Source organism: Carassius carassius, chromosome 20 (assembly GCF_963082965.1).
Source record: "Carassius carassius chromosome 20, fCarCar2.1, whole genome shotgun sequence".
Classification (NCBI taxonomy): domain Eukaryota; kingdom Metazoa; phylum Chordata; class Actinopteri; order Cypriniformes; family Cyprinidae; genus Carassius; species Carassius carassius.
The window spans coordinates 725,786-753,240 of record NC_081774.1 but is presented as its reverse complement, the minus strand read 5'-3'; the positions used below and the strand labels follow the sequence as shown (position 1 = coordinate 753,240).

The window sequence follows — 27,455 nt, the reverse complement described above, 5'->3', positions numbered from 1 at the left end:
TATAAAACAACTGTAATTCAATTATTTAAATTTAAATAAGCATAAAGGACACACAATAAACACTCATTTATGTATAATCTACATTTAGATTGTTATTTTTTACTTATAGTGTACTATATATGTATATATATATTGGTCTTAAAAATGTAAAATCTAAAATGTTCCATTTAAACAGGCTTAACTTTGCTTAAAAAAATGAATTTGATATACTTTCTTGTTTGTTGGAGGTGAAATATGGGCAGTTTTGTGGGATTCACGCATTAGTGCCGATCCCCGAACAGAATCACAAACATTGCGTATCAAAACTGAACATTTCTCTCTACATCATAAACACAAATCGGTACAAAAGAAAGTCAAAGTCGAGTACATGAACTAGAAAAACAAAGAAGGAATCTGTTCCCGCAGCGGAGTGTGTGCTATATAACAGCACACTGTAAATCTACAGCACAGCATCAAACACCGCAGACGCTGGTTTCCACCGATGGTCCATGATCACGAGCCCAACGAGCGGCTCGGGAAGTTACTGTGTGTGTGTCTTCAACACATCTGTTTATCATATAGAAATCACCAATGTGTGTGTGTGTGTGTGTGTGAACTAAGAACGGGAAGATAAGGCCACGTCGACGGAGAGCTTCCTCATGTCAGGATCTGTGGGGAAAAGCACAGAAACATCATCAGAAGCTCATCTAAAAGCTGATTTTCATTCATTCAGAGTAAAAGCAGAATGTATCAGTTCACTTCACCAGCATTAAACTATCCTCAGATACAAACACATTCTTCATGAGCTCTTCTACAACTCGTCAAAATAAGAGGAACTCGGAGAAATAAATAAGAAATATATTCCTGCTGTCTTAGAGTGATAATATTAATCATAGAATTTTTTTTTTTAAATGGTCAATTTTTTTTCTTTGTTTTAATGTAACAGCTGTTGTGTTGCACTGTTTGCCAAAATATGAAAGGCATGGTTAACTTTTATGAAGTTGTAAAAAGTTTGATACTACAGTATTAAACCATAAATCCAGAAAAAGTCAAACAGACAAAACAGAGTTATTTAAATAGTGTATAAATTATATACAGAATTTAATAAATTATTAAAAATGTTAAAAGTTTTCCAAATTAAATTGGATTATACATTATCTTTGACTATTAAACATAATTTGTAAAAAATAAATAAAACAGGGGAACTTAGAGGGGGAAAAATAAATAAATAGTTAAATTAATTAGATAAGTTTTTGATTCATAATTTAATTTAAGCATGAAAACAGAATCCATGAAAAAAAAACTGTGGGAAAAAAAAAGATTTGGAATTTGAAGAAAAAAAAAATAATAATAATAAAATAAATCAAAGCCCTAAATTGTAATTTTTGTTAATAACATGTTAAATTATGTAGGTTTCATGATTTTAATTAATTAAAAATACTCTGATTAAAAATAAATAAATAAATAAATACAGAATGATAAAAAAAATGCAATATGGGAAAAAAATATGTATTTTTTGTTAAAACTTTTATAACCCTGTTTAATCAGAAAAAAAAATATCAGAAGCAGAAAAAATAAAATTTTGGAAAATAGTAAAAAAAAAAAATAATTCATATGCACATTTTTATGTAATTCTATGTCATTAATGTCATTTCATTTTAAAATTTAAATGATTTTAGTTAAATTCAAAATTAAGTTTAAATTTAAAGTTTAAAATAACAAAAAATTTATTAAAATCCAGAAATTTGAAAAATGGAATGCAGAGTAATCGAAAGAGAGAGAGAGAGAGAGAGAGAGAGAGAAAAAAAGGAAATTTGGAACTACCTAAAAAAAAACAAAAAAAGAATTCTGGGAATAAAATAAAACTAATTTCATGGAACTATAAACATTGTACCTACATGAACCAATCAAACTGACACATTTAATGCAATGCAACTGGTTTTGGATAAAAGCAGCCACCAAGTGCATAAACACACAGTGAATATTCAGCTGCTTCATCATCATAATCCCAGAAGTGGAGCTCACCTGAGCGTTAGATATGTCCGTGTCCGTCTCCTCCCAGACAGTCTCCGGACACCTTCTCCTCCTCTCTCCTCTTCAGACACGCCGCCTTCGGGTTCAGATTACGCTCTGAGCAAAACAGCCATTCAGATCACAGATTAATGTCTGCTGTCAAACATGTTTAATGAAGGAAGAAGCACAGTGTTTCACTTCAGTTACTGATGTCTGGATCATAATTCATCCCAAAAACAAAGAACACACATACTGTCTTTACTGCAATGTGACACAGAAGACATACTTGTATAAACAATCTATTTTATATAATATATTATGCAATTAAAAAGTATATAATTATTATATAACAATATATGTGTAAAAAACACTTCTGTTATATGCTAAAATATAAACAATAGTTAACTATATACATTTTATTCTATACACTGTATTTTTTTATATAATACATTATAAAATGTAATGTACATTTTATAATATAGATGCATAATGCAAATATGCTATAATATAATATATGCTATTCTATACTCTATTGTATTATATACTGTAAATTTAATATATTCATATTTTTATATAACAAAAAAAATTATATATATATATATGCACACACACACACACACACACACATACACATATACATGCATATATTTATATTCATGTAATTAAAATTATATATAAATATTTAATATATAAACAAAAGTTTTTCTTAAATATATACATGCATGTATGTCTATTTATATATACACACATGATAAATATACACAATGCACAAATATATAATGTAAACAAAGTTTTATTTTGGATGCGATTAATCATTTGACAGCAAAAATTTGTATATATATTTTAAATATCTATAATATTATATAATTTAAATTTAATACATTATATAAATATTTTATATATATATATATTATAAAATATATATTTTATTTGATTATCTTCATAATATATATTATTATTTTAAGTATTTATACCTCAGGTAACACTATTCGTTCATGATAAACAGGGAATCTAATGGCAATTAATTTTAAGAACAAGAACAAAAAATGTAAAAATGTAAACATTAATTATAAATAATTAGAAATGCCACAAATAATATCGAAGCCTTATTGCTTCACCATGGTAATACCATGATTTTTTATTTTTGGGTGAAATATGATCCATGCATGTTTTTGTGAGATTAACCCTAACATATTTAGTTGCTCCAATCATATTTAAATGGAAGCACTGAAAGCCTGTTAATGAGGCAGAAGTTGTGCTGAAGGTCAGCATCACACAAACACACAGCAGCAGCAGCAGAAGAAGAAGAAGAAGAGAGGAAAGAGACGCGGCTCTCAGCAGCAGAAGCGTGCGTGCGTGTGTGTGTGTGTGTGTGTGTGTGTCTGCTGGTTCTGGGCAGGTCGGTGGTGGCTCACAGGGGTTTGGTCCTACCTCGCACCTGTCTCTCCAGGCCCAGGATGACCTGCACGGCCTGCTGGAGGATGAGGAGTTTAGTCTGAGCCTTGTCGCTCTTCAGGTGCAGCTGCACCATGCGACCGAGCTCCCTGAAGGCTTCGTTAATGTCGCGCACACGCACCCGCTCACGAGCGTTATTAGCCATGCGTCGCTCGCGCTCGCGCTGCTCCTTCTCCTCCAGCGTCAGACACTCCTCCGACACGCTGCTAACAGGAGCAACCGCCGCTCGTTAGTCATTTAGCCTCTCGTTAATCCATTCTACAACTACATCAACCGTCTCGGCTTCATCAGGTTTGAAAGAACCTTACTAATCAACTACTAAGGACTACAGAAGAAACTGTTAATTTGTTCAAAAATAGTTATTTAGTGAATATATATATATATATATATATGTATGTATGTATGCATGTATATGTATGTGTGTGCTTGTACATAATATAAAATTTAAATAATTTAATTTAAAATTATGATTTATATAGTAAGAAAACATATTTAGTTATTGTATTAATTTCTCTAATTCATTATACTTTGATAAATACATATATACAATTTATGTAATTAATTGATGTTAAAGTATTACATATATAATTTATCATATTATAATTCACTGTATTTTTCAATAATTTTAATTATACAAATCACAATTTTAATTATGTATATTTTTTTATACATTAAATTAATTTTGAAAGTATAATACTATGAAAAATATATTAGATTTATTAATGTATTGTTACTAACTATCATGAATACATAACTATTATTTTCTTGCATTATAAATATATTAATTATAATTTTCCTAAACTTTAGTAAAAATAATAAAAAATACTTTTACAGTGTAATTACCATTTTATTACATATATTTAAAAATATTCCAATTTTACCAAATAAAACACATATATATACACATTTATATATATACATATACATATATATATACACATATACATATACATATATATATATATAATATTTTTTTTCCAGTTAAGAAAATTTCCCCAATTTTAAAATGTCCTAAAAGGTCCCTGCAAAACCTCTTTACATGTTAAACAATACACAGATATTAAAGATGATTTCAAAAGCAGAAACAAATGCTGCTTTTCTAAACTCCATACCAACTTGAAGTGGTCTGAACCGACTAAACCAATTAAAACTGCACTGATTCCAGTTAAACGAGGATTGCAGAGAGGGATCCAGTGGAGGTGCAGAGAGAAGAGCGGGACGCGGCCGATCCAGAGCATCTTTCTTACATCGTGACCGGACACGTAATTTCAAAGCTGACACAGTCGGTCGCTACGCATTAAGAGTCAGTGGCTTTCAGGAGGCCTGTGGGATCTGCCGCGGAGCGAAAGAGCGCAAGACGAGAGGACAGCAAGATGAGAGAGATGCACCGTCTGCCAAGAACCGAACAGAAACACACACTGCCACTGAAAGAGCCAGACAGAAGACAGGATGAGGTGAATGCGACTGTCTCATCCTAAACACATCCCGCTGCTGAGATGCATTTATGATGCAGCATGAGACTAAAAACCACTGCGGCCATCTGCAAAGAAAACGGCTGAAGAACAGATGGAGAGATGGGTAAAAAGAAAAACAACCTGGCAAACAGAGGGTTAAACATGACATGCAAGCATTAATCAGACCATTAGAGTCTGAAGCGAGTAAAACGGTAAGAAGGAAACAAAAAAAAAAAAGAGTCTGTCTCTTCTAATCTGCGGGATTAATGCCTGCAGGAAAAGCGTTTCACAGCGGATCGGAGGGGGGCGGGGCTACAGACATGCAACAGTCAAACTGGAGAAAAAAGAAAACCATGAGGTGTATGAATGTAGATTTAAAAAGCATTGAACAACTAGAAAGAAAAATAGAAGCATAGATGATATCCACTGTGGAAATCAGGATGGTTGCATGCATTATGCACAAGCGGCTGGATTCATACAAGTCTTAAAGGACTAAGCAAAATGCCATCATTTACTCATTACTCAATTGGGAACAGATGCTGCCGAACTGCAAAGATGACAAAAAAAGCACCATAAAGCAGTCCATACGACTAGGGCACTACATTTCAAGTCTTCTGAAGTCAAAATTAACGTGTTCTACGAGAAAAATTACTGAAATGTAACACTTTATTTGCTGAAAATCTATTTTGTGCATGTGTTTATTGATACTTGTCACGCCAAGACGCATTTGCACAAGGGTTGATACTCTTAACTAATACTTAAACCACTAAAAACATTTTTAAAATAAATTAAAACTTCAATACAATTTCAATAAAGTTTAAAAAGTTTAAGTTAAATAAAATATTAGATGAAAAACTAAACTAAATGTTGCTTTTTTGACCAATGACCTAATGCTTCATTACAGTTTGCGCATATTTTTTCATTGCGAACCTTCCTTCAAAACAGCTGGTAAAAGAGTCGCGCAATAACGTGCGTCATCACTTCGACACGGCATTAGATCTGGTTTTTGTTCACACAGTGCTCGTCCCGTGTCGAACCCGGCAATGTTACTAGGTCCCCGACCCGGGTTCAATGCCGGAATCAATCCCGGGACGTGTTTGCTTTCACACAGAAGGTGACCTGGCAATGTTCCGGCAATATGCCGGGTCGGACGTGCAGTGTGAAAGGGGCTTAGGTGACATAGAGGGAGACCTCCGACAGACCAGGATCTTGTCTTCATGACAACAATATCTATACTTCATGTTGAGCATAAATATAAAGCTTGACAGGTGCAATATTTGAAAATCGATAATTATTAATTATTATTTTTTATTACATTTATATCTGAATTTATGTCAACCTATAGACTTTCAAACATCAAAGTGTCATGAATTAATATGTATTTGTGTACAAAATGACATATAAACATGTTTTCCTATTATATTTTGACTGGAAACGCTTCCAACACGCTTGCGTGAAAAATGGGCGTCGGTTCTATTTCTAGCATGCACGCGTTTTCCGCGCGGCTCGAGCCACGCCTGAGATGCGTGTCTCACGCAGGCAGTCTGCAAGCTGTAACCTGTTAACATGGGAGCCGAATTAAAAACGGACACGCCATGCAGCTGAGACGCTTACGCCACGAATCCAGTGTGTCGCCGGCCTTAGAATCAGCTGCAGGGCGGGATTTGCGCTGAACGCGGATATGTTAATATCACTTAATATGTTAGTTTGGAAACACAAAAATTTACTTATGTTCCGCGCACAAAATATTGCATTCCGTAATTCGGTACACATGTGCACCGTACCGAAAGCCCTGTACCGAAACGGTCCGGTACGAATACACGTACCGTCAAACCCATAATATATATTGTTCCATAAAGATATTTTGTAAATTCCCTACCATGAATATCAAAACTTAGTTGTTGATTAGTAATGTGCATTGCTAAGAACTTCATTTGAACAACTTTAAAGATGATTTTCTCAATATTTTGATTTTTTTGCTCCCTCAGATTCCAGATTTAGACTCCAGATAGTTGCATCTCAGACAAATATTCTCCCATGCTAACAAACCGTACATCAATGGAAAGCTTAATTATTCAGCTTTCAGATAATACATAAGTCGCAACTTTAGTTTTGTGGTCCTGGGTCACAATTGGCGTCAGGACCGACGGTACGAGTGAGATCTCTGATTGGATACTCAGTTTAGCGTATGAGTCACTGTCCCAGAATTAAAGAAAAAAGTGATAAAAACTAGTAAGTAAATGAAGGCAGCACAGAAAGAAGGTTTTCTAATTTTACGTGATCTTTTCCAAGCATTCCAATATTTTTTATAACATAAGACGCTTAAAATGAAGAAAGTTGCCAACATAACTGATATTTAAAATGGATAACCAGCGCTGCTTTATGTTTTGTATATCTGCAAATATCTCGTAGATCCTTATTTCAGTTTCTCCTTTTAAATGATGATTATAGTCTATTGATAGCTGCTAATATAGATAGCTAATTCCTCTCATACAAGTGCAGAACATGTGTTGATTTGCAGTCTGTAGGGCTGTCAAAATGGCTAAAAACTAAATTCGAATTTTGTACTTAAATATTATCAATATTCGAATTGTATTCGAATTAAAAAAGGCATCATTTCAGTTGGGGGGTAAAAGCTTTTGGCTTCTCTCTTGAGGCAACAAGAGGAAGCATCAGGCAAAATATTACTATTACACGTTTATTCAAAACAATAAAATAACATTACTATTTGTGAAAAAAGTGCATAATGTTATAAATAATGTTTATGAACCATATATAATTAAGTTGCTTAAACAATTAGAAACAAAACAGAATCATGTATGTATGTATAGTTTAATACAAAGGACCGGAAACCAATCACAAAGTACTTTCATCATTTAAAAACATGAGATGCTGTGGGATAGGAAAAGCCGCCATAAAGTCTTGAGACATGTTTTAAAAAGTTGAACTTACATTAATTTTACATGATTTTCTAAACATGCGGCTCTCTTGTGCGAGACACGAGCGTAACAGTAAATAGATGTCCCTATAGAAAATGTGATAAATGTGTTTGTGTGAACGGCTTTGTTTCAGTTTTGACATAAACATCATCATCTCTGCATTGATGCTCTCTTTTTCCACAATATTTTGAATGAAATACTTAGCAGCGCCGCATTGTGTCTTCAACTGGATAGGCTAAAAAAAAAAAGATTTTTAAATGCAATGACACTTACATCATCATTGTATCTTGTATGCTACTGATACGGCTGCCTGATGCACATCTAAACAATGTTTTTGCATTCAAATGTGGTCTTTTATTTTAAATTCGATAAATATTCAAAATTCCAAAAAAATTTTGGAAAGCCCTAGTAATCGACAACACATGAGACAACAACACCGCTGGATTTTGTTGCCGCTAGCTCTTTGAAGTTCGCTTTTAAAGTCATGTCTGTTTCCGAAACAAAACGTAAGACTTGAGAAAAAGGAATATTGTGCACAAGACAGTTGGGATACTTTCATGATGCTTTTTTTGAGTTGACAGCGGTTGTACATTTACTCTAGCATCCTTCAAAATGTTCCTAGAGTTAGTAAATTACAATTTACATTTATACCTTTAACTATTCCAACTGGCTTTAAGCTGAGTTTGTTAGTTGCATGAATCTTGCAAGCAGGTGAGATGAACAGAAAACAGGAAGAGACAAGTGCTAAACATGAAACGACAGACAGAAACACATGCACAGTTACAGAAAGTGCAGACAGTCCCACAATCACCCTAAACAGACACCTGTGTGGGCCGCGAGGAGGCAGAAGGCTTACGTAACATACTACATAATGCATCTCGAAAGAATTACCACCAAGATAAATAACTTACATCTTTTAATATATTTACATTTTAATAACTTAAGATACTATTAAAAGGAAACATTCTTGAGTTTAATGCAACTCAGCTGGTTGCCAAATGTTGCTAGGCTGTTTCTAGGGCTTATTTTAAGGCAAGACACCACATGTGAAAAGTGTAAAACATATAATAGATTTCACCATACTCCCCCAGTTAATTAATTACATAAAGTTTTCAGAAAATATGTGTTTAAATACACAAATGAGGCATTATCTAATTAAAGATGCACTAATTTGCATACATTTTTCTTAACATTGGATAAAGTCAGGTTCAAAATACTTATTTGATTTTGTCAACACATTACAGCTAAAGGTTTATACAGAGGGGATTTTGTATTTTTCTTTTCCTCTCTTCATAAATTAGATTTTCACAATGTTTGTAGGGATAAAATGTTCTACAAATAAGTGTGAATTATGTTATATGAACAAACCCTTCAGTGAAAGCCTTCATAACATAGATATAAATAAAACTCTAAGTTTTGGTATATGTAAGTGCTGCTAAAGTAGAGAAAAAAACCCTCAAAGCCTTTAAATAAGCATTTTTGCCATGTTTTAGGAATAAAATGTTATAAAAACCAATGGGAATCATATATAAACAAATGCCTCAGTAAAAGCCTTCAGAATATAGAAGGGAACAAAACTGTAAATTTTGGTGTTTGTAAGTGCCCCTGAAGTGGAGAAAAAACCCTCAAAGCCATTACAAATATACATTTTCGCCATGTTTTTAGGAATAAATTGTTATATAAATCAGTTTGAATGATATATGGACAAACCCCTCAGTGAAAACCTTAAGAATAAAGTTAGGAATAAACCCCTAAGTTTTGGTGTTTGTAAGTGCTCCTGAAGTGGAGAAAAAACCCTCAAAGCCATTACAAATATACATTTTCGCCATGTTTTTAGGAATAAATTGTTATATAAATCAGTTTGAATGATATATGGACAAACCCCTCAGTGAAAACCTTAAGAATAAAGTTAGGAATAAACCCCTAAGTTTTGGTGTAAGTGTTGCTAAAGTAGAGGAAAAAAAATCTTAAAGCCTTTAAATATAAGCATTTTTGCCATGTTTTAGGAATAAAATGTTATAAAAACCAATGTGAATCATATATAAACAAACGCCTCAGTAAAAATCTTCAGAATATAGAAGGGAACTGTACATTTTGGTGTTTGTAAGTGCTCTTTAAGTGGAGAAAAAAACCCTCAAAGCCATTAAAAATAATAATTTTCGCCATGTTTTTAGGATTAAATTGTTATATATATATCAGTGTAAATGATATATGGACAAACCCCTCAGTAAACACCTTCAGAATAAAGTTAGGAATAAACCCCTAAGTTTTGGTGTAAGTGTTGCTCAAGTGGAGAAAAAACCTTTACAAATATGTTTTGTAATTAAAATCTATAGAATCAAATAGGTAAAAGTTTAATAAAATCAACACACAAAAGTGTATTTTACATGTTTTCATTCCACTAGTCAGAAAATGTCCCAAAAGCTCAAAACTAACAATTGAATTTTTGCTTGTAGTGTCTTGCCTTAAAATAATTTAACTTGTATTGAACCTAGATGCATATGCATTTATCCATCATGCATTTAATATTTCCAATCAACAAATCCGTCCACCTCCCCTTGCACCCACTCAGGTGTCCCAACCACAGATGAATCTCTGCGGTGTCTGAGAACTAATCGGAGGTCAGCCACACACACTGACCTCGCACTTGCTGCTCCAGGTTGAGAATAACATTTACGGCCTGGTGAAGGACGAGCAGTTTGGTCTGAGGTTTCTCATTGTTCATGTGCAGCTGGCACATGCGGCCCAACTCTTTGAAGGCCTCGTTGATGTCGCGAACGCGCAAACGCTCACGGGCGTTATTGGCCACGCGCCGCTCTTTCTCCCGCTCCGCTTTCACCTCAATCGGCAAGTCCTCGTCATCTTCTTCATCATCTTGACTTCATGGGTCAGAGGAACAAAGGGGTGAGAGGGGTTACAGGCAAAACAATCAGGGCACACTCACAGGGAACGACGTGTACCTTGCGTCAAGGTTTTAAAATTGACCAATCAGAAGGTGCTGGAGTTGGGAATGTCGAGTATATTGAGTGTGTTCTGATGCAACTTAACTGGCAATCAAAAGTTTGGAATAATCATGACTTCTTAATGTTTTTAAAAGAAGCTGCTTCTGCTCACCAAGGCTGCATTCATTTGACTAAAAATACAGTAAAAATCAGTAATATTGTGAAATATTATTGCAATATAAAATAAGTGTTTTTTATTTTAATATATGGTAAAATGTAATTTATTGCGGTGATCAAAGTTGAATTTTGATCATCATTCAGTGTCACATGATCCTTCAGAAATCATTGTAATATGTTGATTTGCTGCTCAAGAAACATGTTGAAACCGTTTATGCGGCTTATTTTTATAGAAATCATAATATTCTATCATTCAATAGTTTGACATTTAGGAAATTTATATTAATACACTTGAGCGAGTAAAATTGAAGACATTAATACTACAAAAGATTTCCTTTTTTTTAATAAATGCTGTTCTTTTGAACTTTCTATTCATCTGTGAATCTTGAAAAATAAAATGTATCACGGCTTTCACAAAAATACTGTGCAGCATGAGTGTTTTCAACATTGATAATTATCACAAATGTTTCGTGTCGCAGCAAATTTAGCATATTAGAATGATTTCTGAAGGTCATGTCACACTGAAGACTGGAGTAATCACAGAAATAAATTACAGTTTAACATTCACATTTAGTCACTTCGCAGACACTTATTCAAAGCGACTTACAATTGGGGAATACATAAAACATAAAATTCACAGTGAAAAGTTATATTATATATTTATATTTCACAATATTACTGTTTTTCGGTCAAAAATGCAGCCTTGGTAAGAAAAAAAATCTTAATTATTCCACAATTTTGACCAGTACTCTATATGAATTTCTCCTGGGATTAAATGATGGTTTGCAGGGCAGGCAAGTACCTCGATCGCGTGCGGCTTTTCCCGTCTTTCTTCTCATCCTCTGATTTATCTGCAATAGACAGGTTCTCATCATCTTCCTTATCTTCCCGCTTTATATCTGAGCTAGATGAGTGAGAGGAGTGAGGCATAGAAAGACCTAACAGACAAAAACAAGAAGAGATTAAACGCTGATCACACTGTGCGATAACAGCACTCTGAAATCATCCTGTAATTCTTTAAAGGTGATGTGTTTGATTTCTGGATGTTAAAATTAGACTCATAAATGCTGAACATTTATGCATTTGGCAGATGCTTCATTCCAAATCAACTTGCATTGCATTCAAGGTATGCATTTTATCGGTTCATGCATTTCATGAGAACCGAATCTATGAACTTGGTGTTTCTAGCACCAAGTTTGAGCTACAGAAACACTTTATAAATCAGAAAAGCATGCATGATACAAAGACGTTTTGCATGCTTGTCTGCTAAAATACCTGCACAGAGCACATTTATGAATCTCAATCAATCAAATGTCATGAAATGAGCATTAAAACTCAAAGAGCAGCACTGACTGGTAAAGGTGTCGGACTGGGAAGTGGGCGGGGCCTGATGGGGGGCGTGGTGTCCCTGCAGCGGAGCACTGGACTGTGGTAAACCTGCGGCATCATCACTGTGATTTGACATCTAGAGGAAAGAGCAGGAGTTAATAGTAATATAGACTCATCTGCCTTCTCACTCCACATGAGCTGCCCTGAGAGTCACTTTACCAGCATTTCACCATTTCACTTAAGAAAACGATCATCACATAGAGCAAGAAACTCAAAGCTTTTTACAACAACCTGCCAAAATAAAACTACAGTTTAATTACTATTGTACAGTGGAATTTACTTCTCAGTAAAGTACTACAAAATTATAATACCATTTATTTAAACATTTTTAAGGGATATCACACAGTTTTTGTATGACCATGTTTTGATTTAAACCATAAAATTATTGTTTGTCCAAGAAAAGAATTAAATTAAAATAAATAAAATAAAAAAAGATTGTTGAGGTTTTATACGTTTAATTGTTTACCAATTTAATCAAAAACACACAATTCAGTTTTTTTTTCTTAATTGTTAAAGTTTTAGTAATTCAATTGATTAGACATCCTTTTTAGATTATAAAAATTTTATTAATTGGCAAAATTTTATTTAGTTTTGACGCCAGTGAATTGATTTGATAGTTCTGAACTAAATTTAGTGAAATGTCTATTTGTCTATTTCATTTTTACTTTTTTATTATTACAAATGTAACAAACTATTAAACTGTTAATCACATTCATTTGATTACCACCGTTGATAAATTTATATTCAATCATAAAACACAAACCAGAAAAATTTAAACTGACAACACTGAAAAATAATGCTTGTTTGCTTAATTGTGGTTACATTTCAATAATCAATAAGGATGTCTAATTATCTGAATTCATATAACTACTTTGAACCATTGAAAAATTGAAGAATCTGTTAAAAAAAAAAAAAACTAATAATAATTTGTGGGCAAATTTGAGGGTCTCTTTTTCTTGTGCAAAAAACTTTATTAACATAAGTTAGCCTCAAGGAACATATTAAAGAGGTCATCGAATGCTCATTTCCCACAAGTTGATATTATTCTTTAGGGTCTTAATAAAGTCAAACTTAGTTTGGTAAAAAATTCTCAAAGGTAGTGTAAAAAATCTTTTTTTATTTCTGTCAGAATCTGTTCTTTTCAGAGCAAGCCGTTTTGTAGCATGTTCCTTGAAATGTTAATGAGCTCCGCTGACTCCGCCCCTCTCTTCTGTTTACTTTAGCCGCATTCATCGTGAAACTTGCTAATTAGCACATTATAGGGAAAGGCGATTTGCAAAGATTCATAATAAACCTTACACTCATTCTGTAGGTGAAGCTGGATCATAAATGATTCGTGCAAACAAACACATTATGTAGATCAGAGGATGCATTCCCTTCAGAAACAAACACAATCCACTGCGTCTTCAGCGGCTCAGGAGTAAATGACGACTGTTGAGTTCATTACTACATCTAACAGAACATTTGTGTCTACATCTGCTCCAGCGGTGAAACAATGGAGGACTGATGACATGAAAAAATCCATGTCATGTCAGGAACAAATAAAGCAGATTTCACAGGGCCCTAAACACTCACCAGTCCTGGCAGACGGCTGGAGAGCCCGAAGGCCTGACTGATGGAGCCCAGGGCCGCTGCTCCGGCCGAATGTCCCGCTGCGCTCAGTAAACTCTGCATGTCTGCACCCACTGCATAATGACTCAACACTTGCAGCGCTTCACCCAGACGGTCATCCATCTTACTCTGCAAAAACCACACATCACTCAAGCTGCCCAAAGAGTTCATCAAATGCACAGCAAGACAGAGGTTTGGCAATGAACGTTAATTCTGTGAGCCTTAAAGATGAAAATAGGGGGGAAAAAAAGTTAATACTGACTATTTGTTCTCTTAAATGTAGAACACACTTTCATTAACCGATTAGACATACTTCCATAAATATAGTTCAGTCATTAATACCCATCAAAACCTTTTAATTTTGCTGCTCAGGAGTGTTATTTTAATATCACTGAGATAGTATCATGAAACTTTATATTTTCTGTTTTCATTCAAAATGTAAAAAATGTTTCTTTTTTTATGTTTTTGTCTTTTTTTATATACATGCATCTATATCATTTTCATAAAATTTCTTGTTAATTTTGTTAAACTTGCCAAAATAAAAAAAGTTATTAAAATTTATAAATACATTTTTTTTAATATCAGGTAACATTTATTTTATTTCAAGCAACACACATTTTTTTCATAATGGATTTTATTTTTAACTATAAAACCTGGTTCAGAACAACAAAATGGTTCAACACATTGAACTTTAAAAAAAAAGACACACTGACAAAATTTGAAAGTATTGTTTATATTATTATCGCGTAAATGTGTGCATTCTGAAACCATAAAGTGTATATATATATATATAACCTATATAATTTATAATGCCTATATAATAAACTTCCGATATGTGGACATCAAATATTGATCATGAATATTATTCGATGTTTGTAGAAATACTATACATGCATATTTCATATGTAGCACAACTCACAGAAAAATCTCCAGTTTAAAACTTTATTTAATCTCTAGTTTCTAGTTTTCCCTCTCTATGGTGATGCAAAGGAACGTACCAGCGCCTGCAGTCCGGGCTCGAACCCCGGAGACGACGCGGGCTGAGACGAGCCTTTGGGCCATTGAGACGCAGAAGCTGAAAACACAAACACAGCAGTCAGTAAAGCCTTGTGTGTGGAGCAATCCCACAGCAGATGGCACTACACAGCCCTTTACAAGACAACAACCTTCAGGAAACCCACCAGCAACATTTGAAGGAGAGCCCACAGGAGTGGAGGGACTCGGAGAGTAGCTGCTGCTGTTATTATCAGAGGGATAGATCTAAAAATCATAAGAGACACTATTCAGTCAGAGTTATATACATGGGCTTTACTATCCATCATCCAGAGTTGATCATGCTAAGTTATAGACACTGAAGTGCCTTGAAAAGTAATGGGTTGAAAGTCACATGTCTCATGAGTTTATATTTTAAATCTGAAGAAAATACCACGAAAAATGAGATTCCTGCAATGCCTTTTTAATTTTTTGTGGATGGTCTCATTCTGTTTCTGGCAGTATATTACTACAAAGATACACTTTTTAATATAGATTTTTGATAATGGATCCATACAATAACCCTTCCCTGAAGAAAAAAGACGTAAACAAAGGAAAATCCATCTATATTACAACATTGTTTAATAGGACTGAAACCTTTCTAACTAAACTGGGATTTCCATCTGTGGATGCATTTGTGACTTGTTATTACGATGAATCTGGTATGCACGCATTATTATGCATGTTTTGATGTGTCCTGCTTAAACAAATTTAGCAAATACATTGCTTATAATCTTTCCAACCACCAGGAGTTTATCACCACATTTAATAGTAAATGACACACTCACCGAAGCGAGCGCTTTCCCGATCTCGGCGCCAGAGCTGCCCGTGTTTCCAGCTCTGCTGACTGTGAACAGAGAATGAAGCTGTGTTTACAGGTGAACTGAAACGAGAGCCGGTCGTTTCTCTATGGTTTGTGGTCACGTCAGGGTGGAGAGTGTTACCCATGATGCTGTCGGAGCCGCTGATGGGCGGCGTGTGGTTGGGAACGCCGTATCCAGCCGAGGTCGGGTGGAAGCTGGTGGGTAAGTTGACCTCGCTCCCGTGCACAGGGTAATTCTGCGGCGACAGGGGCAAAGGCTGACGCTTCTGCGGGACACACACACACACACACACACAATTATTCACGAGCACGAGGCAGACATGGTATGGTATCTATCATGCAGCTCTGGTGCGGCCCAAAAGCAATTGAGACGCTGAAAAAGAGCAGGTTCAACATCAGGAATGTTCGATTGCTTTTCCACATGAAGGTCTGCGGTAATTGAATGCATTTCTTCTGTGGTCTCTGGCTCATCACAAAGGGAAAAAAACATCTAGATGAGGTCATCAGGAGCTATTTTTTTAACAAACGCATCTGAGCTCATGATGATCAGACACAACTAAGCTTTGATTAAAGAAACGTCTGATCTCCAACCGTCTGTGTGCATATATATATATATATATAATTTGATATTAGGGAATAAATACTGTAAATTTATTTATACATTTTTACAAATATATATACACACACACTTATATACTGAGAATTTATTTTCAAACATAATTTATATTAAATCGAAAAATAAATATTTATATATTTTTTTAATAAATAATTTTGACAGTGACCTGAGAAGAGTTAAATATGACAAATTAAAACATTTAGCCATTTTTCTATATTTAAATACAATTTTATAATGTAAAATTTATATTTAAAAATAAAAATGTATATTAAAATAAATTATTAAAGTATATTAATTTTTATAACTAAATATCCAAGACTATGACAATCTATGACAATTTAGCCATTTAAATATATCATTTTTATATTTAAATACAAGTTACGAATATACAAAAATGTATACATTTAAATACAGATTATTAGTATATTTAAATATTTTTTACCCAAAATTAATCATTTTGAGACCCATCAATACTGAGAGACCTATGAGACACCATAAATGTGACAATATTTTAAATTTAGCCATTTATTTAAATATATTATGATGTATTTATAATTTGTATTTAAAAATAAATAGGCACAATATATAGATATATATGTTTTTTTAACTCAATTTTGCACCCTCAGATTTTCATATAGTTGTATCTCTGCCAAATATTGTCCTCCTAACAAACCATATATCAATGGAAAGATGATTTATTCAGCCTTCAGATGACCCTTATGTGACCTTAGGTTTTGTGCTCCAGGGTCACATATTAGAAATGGTTCCATTTGAATCCATAATAAGATTATTTATTGATTTTCTGTTTGAGAAACCAAATCCACTTCAGCTGCAGATGGACTGTGGGCGCTGGGCTCACCTGTGTGTTTATGGAGGGGAACGGAGCCGGCTGAGCGATGTGAGGAGAGTTACTCATGACCGGAGGATAACCAGACTGTCCCCAGTGATCCGGAAGCCCATCTGAGAAACCAAAACAACACCAAAAACTCATCTAAACATTTGATCCAAAGAAACCAGCCTGAAGATTAACTGTAGAATTATTGCAAAGCAGCCAAAATGCCTATATCTACACTTTTGCCTTTGTGGATTTTCATTTTCTTGGTTTGATTTACCTCCAAATATCCAAAGAGCACCGATGATTACATGAAGAGACCAGTGCAGCATTCTAGGCTCTTGTTGTTTGGTCACAGCTTTTTTATACTGGATATATTCCTAAATATTTATGTATTTGCTCTTGCATGAATTGAAACACACAATATGTACCAAATATGCATGATTGCCGAGTCTATTGTAAATGCCAACTTCTAAAATAGATTGGATATAGGGTTAAAAATTCATTTAAAAAATATTCCATTAAAACTAACAAAGGATAGATTATATTTATAATCCATCTTTCGTTAATTTAAATGGAATTAAAAAAAAAAAGTTTATTACAAAATATGTGCGGCAATGCAGTTTAAAAAAGGCAGAACAATGCTTTTAAATGCAAAATGTCACATTAATTAGGTGATGCAATGCAAATAGGGATGTAACTATTCACAACTCAATTCATAATTTTTTTTTTTTTTACAAAATTAGATTTAAGACAATTATAAATTAAACGTGTCCTTTTATCATTGCTTGGACAAAATTCTGCATGCTTCTTTGTGAAATATAACACTATAATAATAATACTAATTTAGCACTTGCATATTATTGCTCTTTTGTTGGTTTTGATTGCTTCTATTGTCCTCATTTGTAATCACTTTGGATAAACAAAATTTAAATATAATGTAAATGTAAATAACAAAATTAAATTACATTAAATAAAATTTTAAAACAAGCCCTAGATAAAAAAAAAAAAGGTTACACAAATAAAAGAAATCTCTTCATATAAACAAATTAAGGCTTTGTCTGTGCTCTTTCCATTTAAAATTAGAGACAACCATTGCATTTTAATCATACATGCAACATGAGCAGTTTTTAATCTAAATTAGATTGTAGAATTACCCAATTTAAAGCAAAAACAGAATGGTTTGACTTCAGTTTTGTGAGCCTATATATAAAAATATCTTTATGAAACAGAAACCGCAGACGAGCTGAACAAGACGCAGATCCGCTCTCAGCCAGCAGGTGGAGGTTAAAGCGTTTCCTTGGTTACTGATGTAAACAAAGCACTTATGAACACAACAGCAGGCGGAGCTTAAAGCGTTTCCTTGGTTACTGATGTAAACAAAGCACTTATGAACACAACAGCAGGCGGAGCTTAAAGCATTTCCTTGGTTACTGATGTAAACAAAGCACTTATGAACACAACAGCAGGCGGAGCTTAAAGCGTTTCCTTGGTTACTGATGTAAACAAAGCACTTATGAACAACAGCAGGCGGAGCTTAAAGCATTTCCTTGGTTACTGATGTAAACAAAGCACTTATGAACACAACAGCAGGCGGAGCTTAAAGCGTTTCCTTGGTTACTGATGTAAACAAAGCACCTATGAACACAACAGCAGGCGGAGCGTTTCCTTGGTTACTGATGTAAACAAAGCACTTATGAACAACAGCAGGCGGAGCTTAAAGCGTTTCCTTGGTTACTGATGTAAACAAAGCACTTATGAACACAACAGCAGGCGGAGCTTAAAGCGTTTCCTTGGTTACTGATGTAAACAAACACTTATGAACACCGCAGCAGGCGGAGCTTAAAGCGTTTCCTTGGTTACTGATGTAAACAAAGCACTTATGAACAACAGCAGGTGGAGCTTAAAGCATTTCCTTGGTTACTGATGTAAACAAAGCACTTATGAACACAACAGCAGGCGGAGCTTAAAGCGTTTCCTTGGTTACTGACGTAAACAAAGCACTTATGAACACAACAGCAGGCGGAGCTTAAAGCGTTTCCTTGGTTACTAATGTAAACAAAGCACTGCTGCACTTATGAACTTTAATATGCTTTATACAGAGACAAGATGACAAGAAAAAAATATAATCTAAACTTTTCTAAAGACAGTAAATTCCGCTTAGACACACATTCATATAAACTCCAACACCTAATTGAATAGTCACATTCTAATTGATTTTCAACTGGCTCGTGGTTAATCGTTACATCCCTAAATGCGAGTGTGAGTGAGTGAAGTGACATTCAGCCAAGTATGGTGACCCATACTCAGAATTTGTGCTCTGCATTTAGCCCATCCGAAGTGCACACACACAGAGCAGTGAACACACACACACACTGTGAGCACACACCCGGAGCAGTGGGCAGCCTTTTATGCTGCGGTGCCCGGGGAGCAGTTGGGGGTTCGATGCCTTGCTCAAGGGCACCTAAGTCGTGGTATTGAAGGTGGAGAGAGAACTGTACATGCACTCCCCCCACCCACAATTCCTGCCGGCCCGGGACTCGAACTAACAACCTTTCGATTGGGAGTCCGACTCTCTAACCATTAGGCCACGAGTTGCAAAGTTGCAAAGGGAATGCAAAGTGCAATATTTACAATATTACTAATAGAACCAACAAATCCATACACGCACGTACCTGGCCAGAAAGAGCCTGGATAAAGGTTTGCAGCTTTGGATCCGGGGTATCCGGAGCCGTCAGGGTTATAGTCCTCACCGGTGGAACCGGGATAAACCTGCCACACAGAAGACACCAAAGCTGGGATTCAGGTCAGAGCACACCAAAGTCATGTGATCGTCCAGAAGACGCGGTTCTGCTTTAGCCGCAGTATGTGTGCATGTGCAATAAATTAGGAAACATTCATCAGAAAACGAACCCTGACTCAAGGGAAAGTCCAAAATAACACACCGACGACCACAACATACAGCAGACAAGAGGAACCGCAAGCAGTGCCCAAAATAACTGACATTTCAATGACGACTTACCATAAATTTGGCCCTTTACATATTTTAATACATACTAATACTAATATATATATTTACTATAGAATAAAAAAAAACTAAAACTAATAACATATTTACATATTTAAACATTTTCCAGTCAAGAAGCTAAACTTCACATTTTTATTAAACATCTTTGTCTATTTATATTTATAGCTACCATTTTATCAAATTACTAATTTCTATATAGCTTTATTTGTGTTGTTTAGTCACCATTTCTTTTGTCATATATACAAAATACATGTAGCTACATATATTTTTTTATTAAGTGGTAAAGTTACCTTTTTTTGAAAATGACATGCATATAATGTAAAATTAATAATGTTTTTATTTAATATATATTTTAATAAAATACCAGCTTAAGTTACAATTATATATGCATTTTATTTATATATTTATATAGATAAACGTATTTTTATTTAACAATTTTGTAAATAAAAATGGTAAATTGTTAACATTTTTGTAATATATTATGATAATTTTTACAATTTTTTTTACTTTTATTAAATATATATTTTTATTTTTTTGTAAAGAATTTTTGTCACAATTTGCATTCTCTATCAACTTTTTTTTTATATATATAATAATAATGTGTTTGATGTGAAGCACATCTGATCAAACAGGCTTTCCTTAATATGAAGTGATCCACCATTGATGAAAGTCTTTAGTTTTCACACACAAAGGAATGACGCGAAAAACACTGTATACTTTGTTATTCGCTAAAACAAAAGAAACAACAATGCACGCCTGTCTAGCCATGCAAGAGTGTTAATATAATGAACATACGACTGAATTACAAGCCAATTAAACAACGAAGGGGTCGAAAACAAGCCACGCTCCAGCGATCTGATGTCAGTGATGGAGAAATCCAAAGAACAGAACCACGTGAAATGTGCATAAATAAACGATACGAAATAGAAGACGAGAGAACGAAGGAGATGCATGAACACAAGGAAGAAATAAAGAAAGAACAGAGAGAGAGAGATGCATTCCCAATTACAGAGCCATCTGGCCGTTCCTGGAGAGCAGCCAAGACCACAGACAGCTGGAGACACGCGGAGAGAACGAGCAGGAAAAATGAAAGGAAAGAGAAATAGATGAAGACAGGGAGAGTAAAAATAGATGCACTATTAGAGAGCTATAGAGACTATAAGAGCAGTGTTAAGAACAGAGAATTTAAACACTATATGAGACAAGTCAAAGACCTTCACATCAAAGCCAATTCACAAAAGTTATTTATGCATAGGATGCATATTAAATGCATCTGTCAATGTTTCAAATAACTTCTGTGAAATATGGGGGAAATAATGTTCCATCGTCATTTAGCGTGACATATTTGTGCAAAAATGAAACAACTTACTTGTGTGACCATACTACAATGTATTATATTTAAAGGCAATGAGTAAAACCTGGTGGTTTTGAAGGATAGCAGCAAAAATTGCTAGTTATATATTTATGATTTAACATCATATCAGCACTAATGGCTACATTCATGGCAAAATAAACTGTATTATGATTCCAATATAATTTGTTTAACAAAAACACCCAACATATAAAAATGCACCTGTATACTTGCAATAACAATAATGAATATAGTAATAACAGTTATATAGAATGTTTAAATTTTAATATGCATGATTTTTTTATTTTTTATAATTCCGGGAAAAACTTTTTTTTTTTAAATGTCCATTAATGTATAGATTTTTTAAATTATGGATTATTGTTACAGTGAAAGATATTTTATTGTGTCGTCTGTAAATCATGGTAAAAATGTATGAAAAAATAATACAATTTTAATGTATGGGGAAAAAACAAACAAAAACAAAGCAGCTTTAAACTTTTATTGTTTGATGCTTAAAAAAACATTTTGTGTGTGTGTGTGTGTGTGTATTATACAAGTATAATTTGGGTATTTGAGATTATCAGATGTGTCCAATTGACCGATTAAAGCGATCGTTCACTCAAAAAGAAAGTTCTCTCATCATTTATTCACCATCATCATGTCGTTCCAAACCAAAATGACTTTCTTTCTTCCATGGAACACAAACAGAGATATTCTGCATAATTTCCCAGTTACTCTTGGCTCAAAAAACCCAAAATATTAGTCTGTGAAAACCGAAACATTTTGACGGTTTCTGCACACCGGGATGATTTTACTGTAATGAATGAGCAGATCAGAGGCTTCATTTCCACAGAAAGAAAATATAAAGAGTGGAACAACATGAGGGCGAAGACCAGGGTTATTAGAGCTAACGTAAATCCCCCCCCCCAAAAAAAAAGTTTTTTTTTTTTTTTTTTTAAATAATTCTTTTTGGTTCCTTAAAATAGAACAGACATTAAATTAAATTAAATAAAAAAAATTTTTTTTTATAAAAAATATATTAGCTTGATGCACTAAAATACCTAAAACTTAAATAAATGATATATACACACTACTTAAAACAAACAAAATTACTAAATATGTAACGCATTAAAATACAAACATTATAAACTATTTAAAATATTATCTCTCTAAAATATTTACTAAAATTGTAAAATGTCTACATTTCAGTGTAAATTTACTGTTTTCAAATATTTTGGGAATAAATTAAGTAAATATTGTGTCAAACATTCATATAATATATATTGCGTGCACATCTCGTATAATTACTGTATTTTACAGAAAATAACTTGGTAAAAATAAAACTACAAATTAGTAGCAAAATTTTAAAATGTAAAATATCAGCAAATAAAAATATGTATTTTAGTTTCTACTAATGCTTTTCGAATACTTTAAATTAAACATTACTCAGAACAGGATGAAAAACAAATATAGAAAAACTAATTATGGTGGTATTTATAACGCCAAGCAATAACAAATGTATTTAAAGTGAACCATTATGATCAAAACAAAATGTGTGCTTGATATTAATTGCATTATAGAATTGACTTTAGAAATAAGTCGCAGCATGTTTAAAAGATAATAAGTGTGACATTGTAATGATAAAATGTGACTTTTTCCCCCCTCAACAATGCAGTTTTGACCCACCAAGAGTTATTTTTAGAAACACATAGCAATATATTTATGACAATATTTACTGAACTCACTCACTAATTTTTTTTTAGAAAACATGAAATTCAGACATTTAAAGCTAATTTTGCTCTGCATTGAAAGGAGGAGGAATGAATGGGTTCGATTTCAGCAGCCATGCCTCAAACAGGAAAACACACAGGAAGTAGATCATGCATCATGCAAAGCCTCGTGGGTATTAGTAGAGGAGTGCTTTGTCCATGCAGAGATTTGCAAGAGAGGGTGTTTTGAGCATGATTGCACGGCTGCATACACAGCAAACGCAAAGAGAATAAAAGCACAGTATGCATGTAGTATGTGACATGAGCCCTACAGGAAGGGATCAGACACTAATGAGGGCACATCAACACTCACTGAAGACACCGACGACGGCAGGCCAGAAGGAACCTTCCGGATCTTCTTGGGCAGTGGATCTGAAACGAAAGCATTATTAGCGAGCCGTCCAGACCGACAAAGTTGATTTACACTTAAGGTGATCGGTCGACATGATGCAAACGAAGACACACACCTCATGCTTTTCAAAAACCACACTCATTTTCATGAGAGACACGTCACTGCACGAGCCCACAAAACCATCATGCATGAGGGGAACTAGCACAAAATAAACCCTTGAAACGATACGAGACATCACTAGATCCGGGCGCTGTATTCAGATATAATCAATATTGCGATAAGGCTTAGGTGCACAGTTTAACATTTGATAATTACGTTACACATTTTAGATCATGATGCATTCATTTTCTCTGAATCAAATCATTTGAAATGCTAAAGAGTGCTGCGTTTCACTCTGAAAACAAACAGCACATAATTCTAATAAATCATTCAATAAAAAGTGCAATGGTATACCATTTGATATTTAGATATTAGTATTGAATATTAAGATTAAATATTGGTTTAGTATTGTAATTTTTATTTAGAATTTTTCTACTTCACAGTATAAATTGTAACTTATTTCCCATTTTATTTAAAATACTTAATTAGCAATTATAAATCAAATATTATAAACTTATTTTACTTCTGCGACATTTTTCATTTTAAGTATCAAAACAAATTTACAACTACAAAAACTTCAAAATTAAAGTGAAAACAGACAACAATAATTAATTAAATATTAAAATCTATTAAAAAATATTATTTTATTAAAAAATAAAAATTATTTTAGCAATATTTACAATTTTCATTTAAAGTACCAATTAAAAAAAACAACAACTAATGAATAAACAAAACTAAAAACACAAAAGCAAAGAAAAATCATAAACACCACAGAATTACAAAAATATATACATTTATATTAAATGGAAAACAGAAAAACAATCTATTCTAAAAAAACAAAAACAATAAAAAAAAGTCCTAAAAATGATTGATTTCACAATCATAAAAGTCTTCTGCATTTAAAAAAAAATATTTTTTTAATTTCCTATGCAGATGCATTTAACAACAAAATTATTTCACTCACTCCAGAATGATTTTTTCATTACACAAAATTAATCAGGTGAATAAAATCCTGTATTATTTTATATGTCACTACACAAAAAACAGAAAAACCAATGTTTATTTAGCAGGAGCCTGTACATCATTGCACATCAATGATCTAGAAATCTGTTTTATACAATTATACAGTTTGGTGTTTTATACTACCCACTGAAATCCCCAGCAGGTATAAAGTCTGAGTTTGACAAGCTCATCTCACCTAAACTGGAGTCTGCACCCCTTCGGCGATGAAGACTGTAGAACTGAGAAGAGACTTTCATTCCCGGAGGAGAAAGACCATCGCTAATATCAGCGGGCAAGAGCTGCGGCTAAAACACAGAAACTGAGTTCAGCAGACAGACTAACACCCAAAACTGCTCAAAGACTTAATAAAAGAGTTCATTACCTGAGTAACAGGGTACCCTCTTTCAGATTTCCCTGCAGAAGAAACACCAGAAACTCTTAAGAGTGACATCACACAGTTCAGTTTCATTTCTGTGCTGCTGAGTAATCTGGAAACGCACTGAATGACAACATGAACTTTCACATTTGCAACCCATTAAAGTTCCGTAATGTGGCTCATATCTGAGCAAAAGATGATTTTTTGATGTGAATAGATAGGAATAGATTTTATGCATCTGCAAATGATTGAAAGTTAGTCAAGTTTGCATTTTAATACAGTAACAGAGCTATAAAACTAAAGTAACATCACAACAAATGAATGCATTCAAATTTATCCAGTCCAGCCACAGAAGTTAATTCTATATTTTAATTCAATTAGAAATTTTTAAATATATATACACTAATATACATACATTAATTAATAATTAAATGACACACACACACACACCAGGGTTATTACAATTAAATAAATTAAAACTATTTAAAAAAAAAAACATAAAACAAATACTAAAATATTTATTTCAGCACCATTCTCATAACTCGTTTAGTTTAACCGGAGTACTAAAATAATTAAAACTAAAAATTATATATAAATGATAAATGATAACGGACATGATAGACGTGAAAAAATAAATAATAATACTAAAATAAAATAATAAAAAAAGACATTATACAAGTACCAAAACATCACCATATATATATATACACACACACACACACACACACACACACATATATATATATATATACACACACACACACACACATATATATATATATATATATATATACACACACACACACACACATATATATATATATATATATACACACACACACACACATATATATATATATATATACACACACACTAGGGCTGCACGATATTGGGAAAAATTGACATTGCGATATTTTATTTTTCTGCGATATATATTGCGATATTTTTTCTTACAAACAAAAATGGGGTGAGCACACTTACATTCTCATTTCGTGTTGTTTGAAAACGGCTTGCTCTCTCTCTCTCGCTCGCTCTCAATTCAATTCATATTGCTTTATTGGCATGACATACAAAGGTACATATTGCCAAAGCATTGTACATAGCAGAATAGAAACAAACAAAACAAAAATACATATATATTCATAAGAAAAAAAAATTACATGCAAAATAAATCCATATACATTTCTATAAACATTGATGGTACTTCTAATGTACTCTGTCTGTCTCTCTCGCGCGCGCTCGCGCTCTCTCTCCCTGTCTCTCTCGCGCACGCGCGCGCTCTCTCTCTCCCTGTCTCTCGCGCGCGCTCTCTCTCTCCCTGTCTCTCTGCGCGCGCTCTCTCTCTCCCTGTCTCTCTGCGCGCGCGCGCGCTCTCTCTCTCCCTGTCTCTCGCACGCGCGCTCTCGGTCTCTCTCGCGCGCGCTCTCTCTCTCCCTGTCTCTCTCGCGCGCCCGCGCGCTCTCTCTCTCGCGCGCCCGCGCGCTCTCTCTCTCCCTGTCTCTCTGCGCGCGCGCGCGCTCTCTCTCTCCCTGTCTCTCTCGCGCGCCCGCGCGCTCTCTCTCTCCCTGTCTCTCTCGCGCGCCCGCGCGCTCTCTCTCTCCCTGTCTCGCGCGCGCGCTCTCTCTCTCTCTCTCTCTCGCGCGCGCGCGCGCGCTCTCGCTCTCTCTCTCTCTCTCTCTCGCGCGCGCGCGCGCTCTCGCTCTCTCTCTCTCTCTCTCGCGCGCGCGCGCGCGCTCTCTCTCTCTCTCTCGCGCGCGCGCTCTCTCTCTCTCTCTCTCTCTCGCGCGCGCGCTCTCTCGCTCTCTCTCTCGCGCGCGCGCTCTCTCGCTCTCTCTCTCTCTCTCGCGCGCGCGCGCGCGCTCTCTCTCTCTCTCTCGCGCGCGCGCGCGCTCTCTCTCTCTCTCTCTCGCGCGCGCGCTCGCTCTCTCTCTCTCTCGCGCGCGCGCGCGCTCGCTCTCTCTCTCTCTCTCTCTCGCGCGCGCGCGCGCTCTCTCTCTCTCTCGCGCGCGCGCTCTCTCTCTCTCGCGCGCGCGCTCTCTCTCTCTCTCTCTCGCGCGCGCGCTCTCTCTCTCTCTCTCTCGCGCGCGCGCTCTCTCTCTCTCTCTCTCGCGCGCGCGCTCTCTCTCTCTCTCTCTCGCGCGCGCGCTCTCTCTCTCTCTCTCTCTCGCGCGCGCGCTCTCTCTCTCTCTCTCTCGCGCGCGCGCTCTCTCTCTCTC

The 27,455-nt window shown here is 34.7% G+C and overlaps 1 protein-coding gene across 3 annotated transcripts in view; it reads right to left on the bottom strand.

Annotated features, from left to right (window-relative positions):
- The window catches only part of LOC132095958 (transcription factor E2-alpha-like), a 49,124-nt gene continuing 21,669 nt past the window's right edge, over positions 1-27,455 (bottom strand). The window contains exons 6-21 of one of the 3 annotated variants that reach the window (XM_059501051.1): positions 25,246-25,277; positions 25,060-25,162; positions 23,724-23,782; positions 19,938-20,034; positions 17,290-17,390; positions 15,936-16,080; positions 15,780-15,838; positions 15,141-15,219; positions 14,958-15,034; positions 13,924-14,088; positions 12,313-12,424; positions 11,762-11,897; positions 10,481-10,719; positions 2,005-2,109; positions 569-648; positions 1-535 (exon numbers count right to left, since the gene is read on the bottom strand). In XM_059501051.1, the coding sequence (XP_059357034.1) occupies positions 2,012-2,109; positions 10,481-10,719; positions 11,762-11,897; positions 12,313-12,424; positions 13,924-14,088; positions 14,958-15,034; positions 15,141-15,219; positions 15,780-15,838; positions 15,936-16,080; positions 17,290-17,390; positions 19,938-20,034; positions 23,724-23,782; positions 25,060-25,162; positions 25,246-25,277 (1,502 nt within the window). In that variant the 3' untranslated portion in view covers positions 1-535; positions 569-648; positions 2,005-2,011. Of the gene's footprint in view, positions 536-568; positions 649-2,004; positions 2,110-3,423; positions 3,654-10,480; positions 10,720-11,761; positions 11,898-12,312; positions 12,425-13,923; positions 14,089-14,957; positions 15,035-15,140; positions 15,220-15,779; positions 15,839-15,935; positions 16,081-17,289; positions 17,391-19,937; positions 20,035-23,723; positions 23,783-25,059; positions 25,197-25,245; positions 25,278-27,455 lie in introns of those variants that run through there. The other 2 variants (XM_059501049.1, XM_059501050.1) reach the window with 2 other exon arrangements.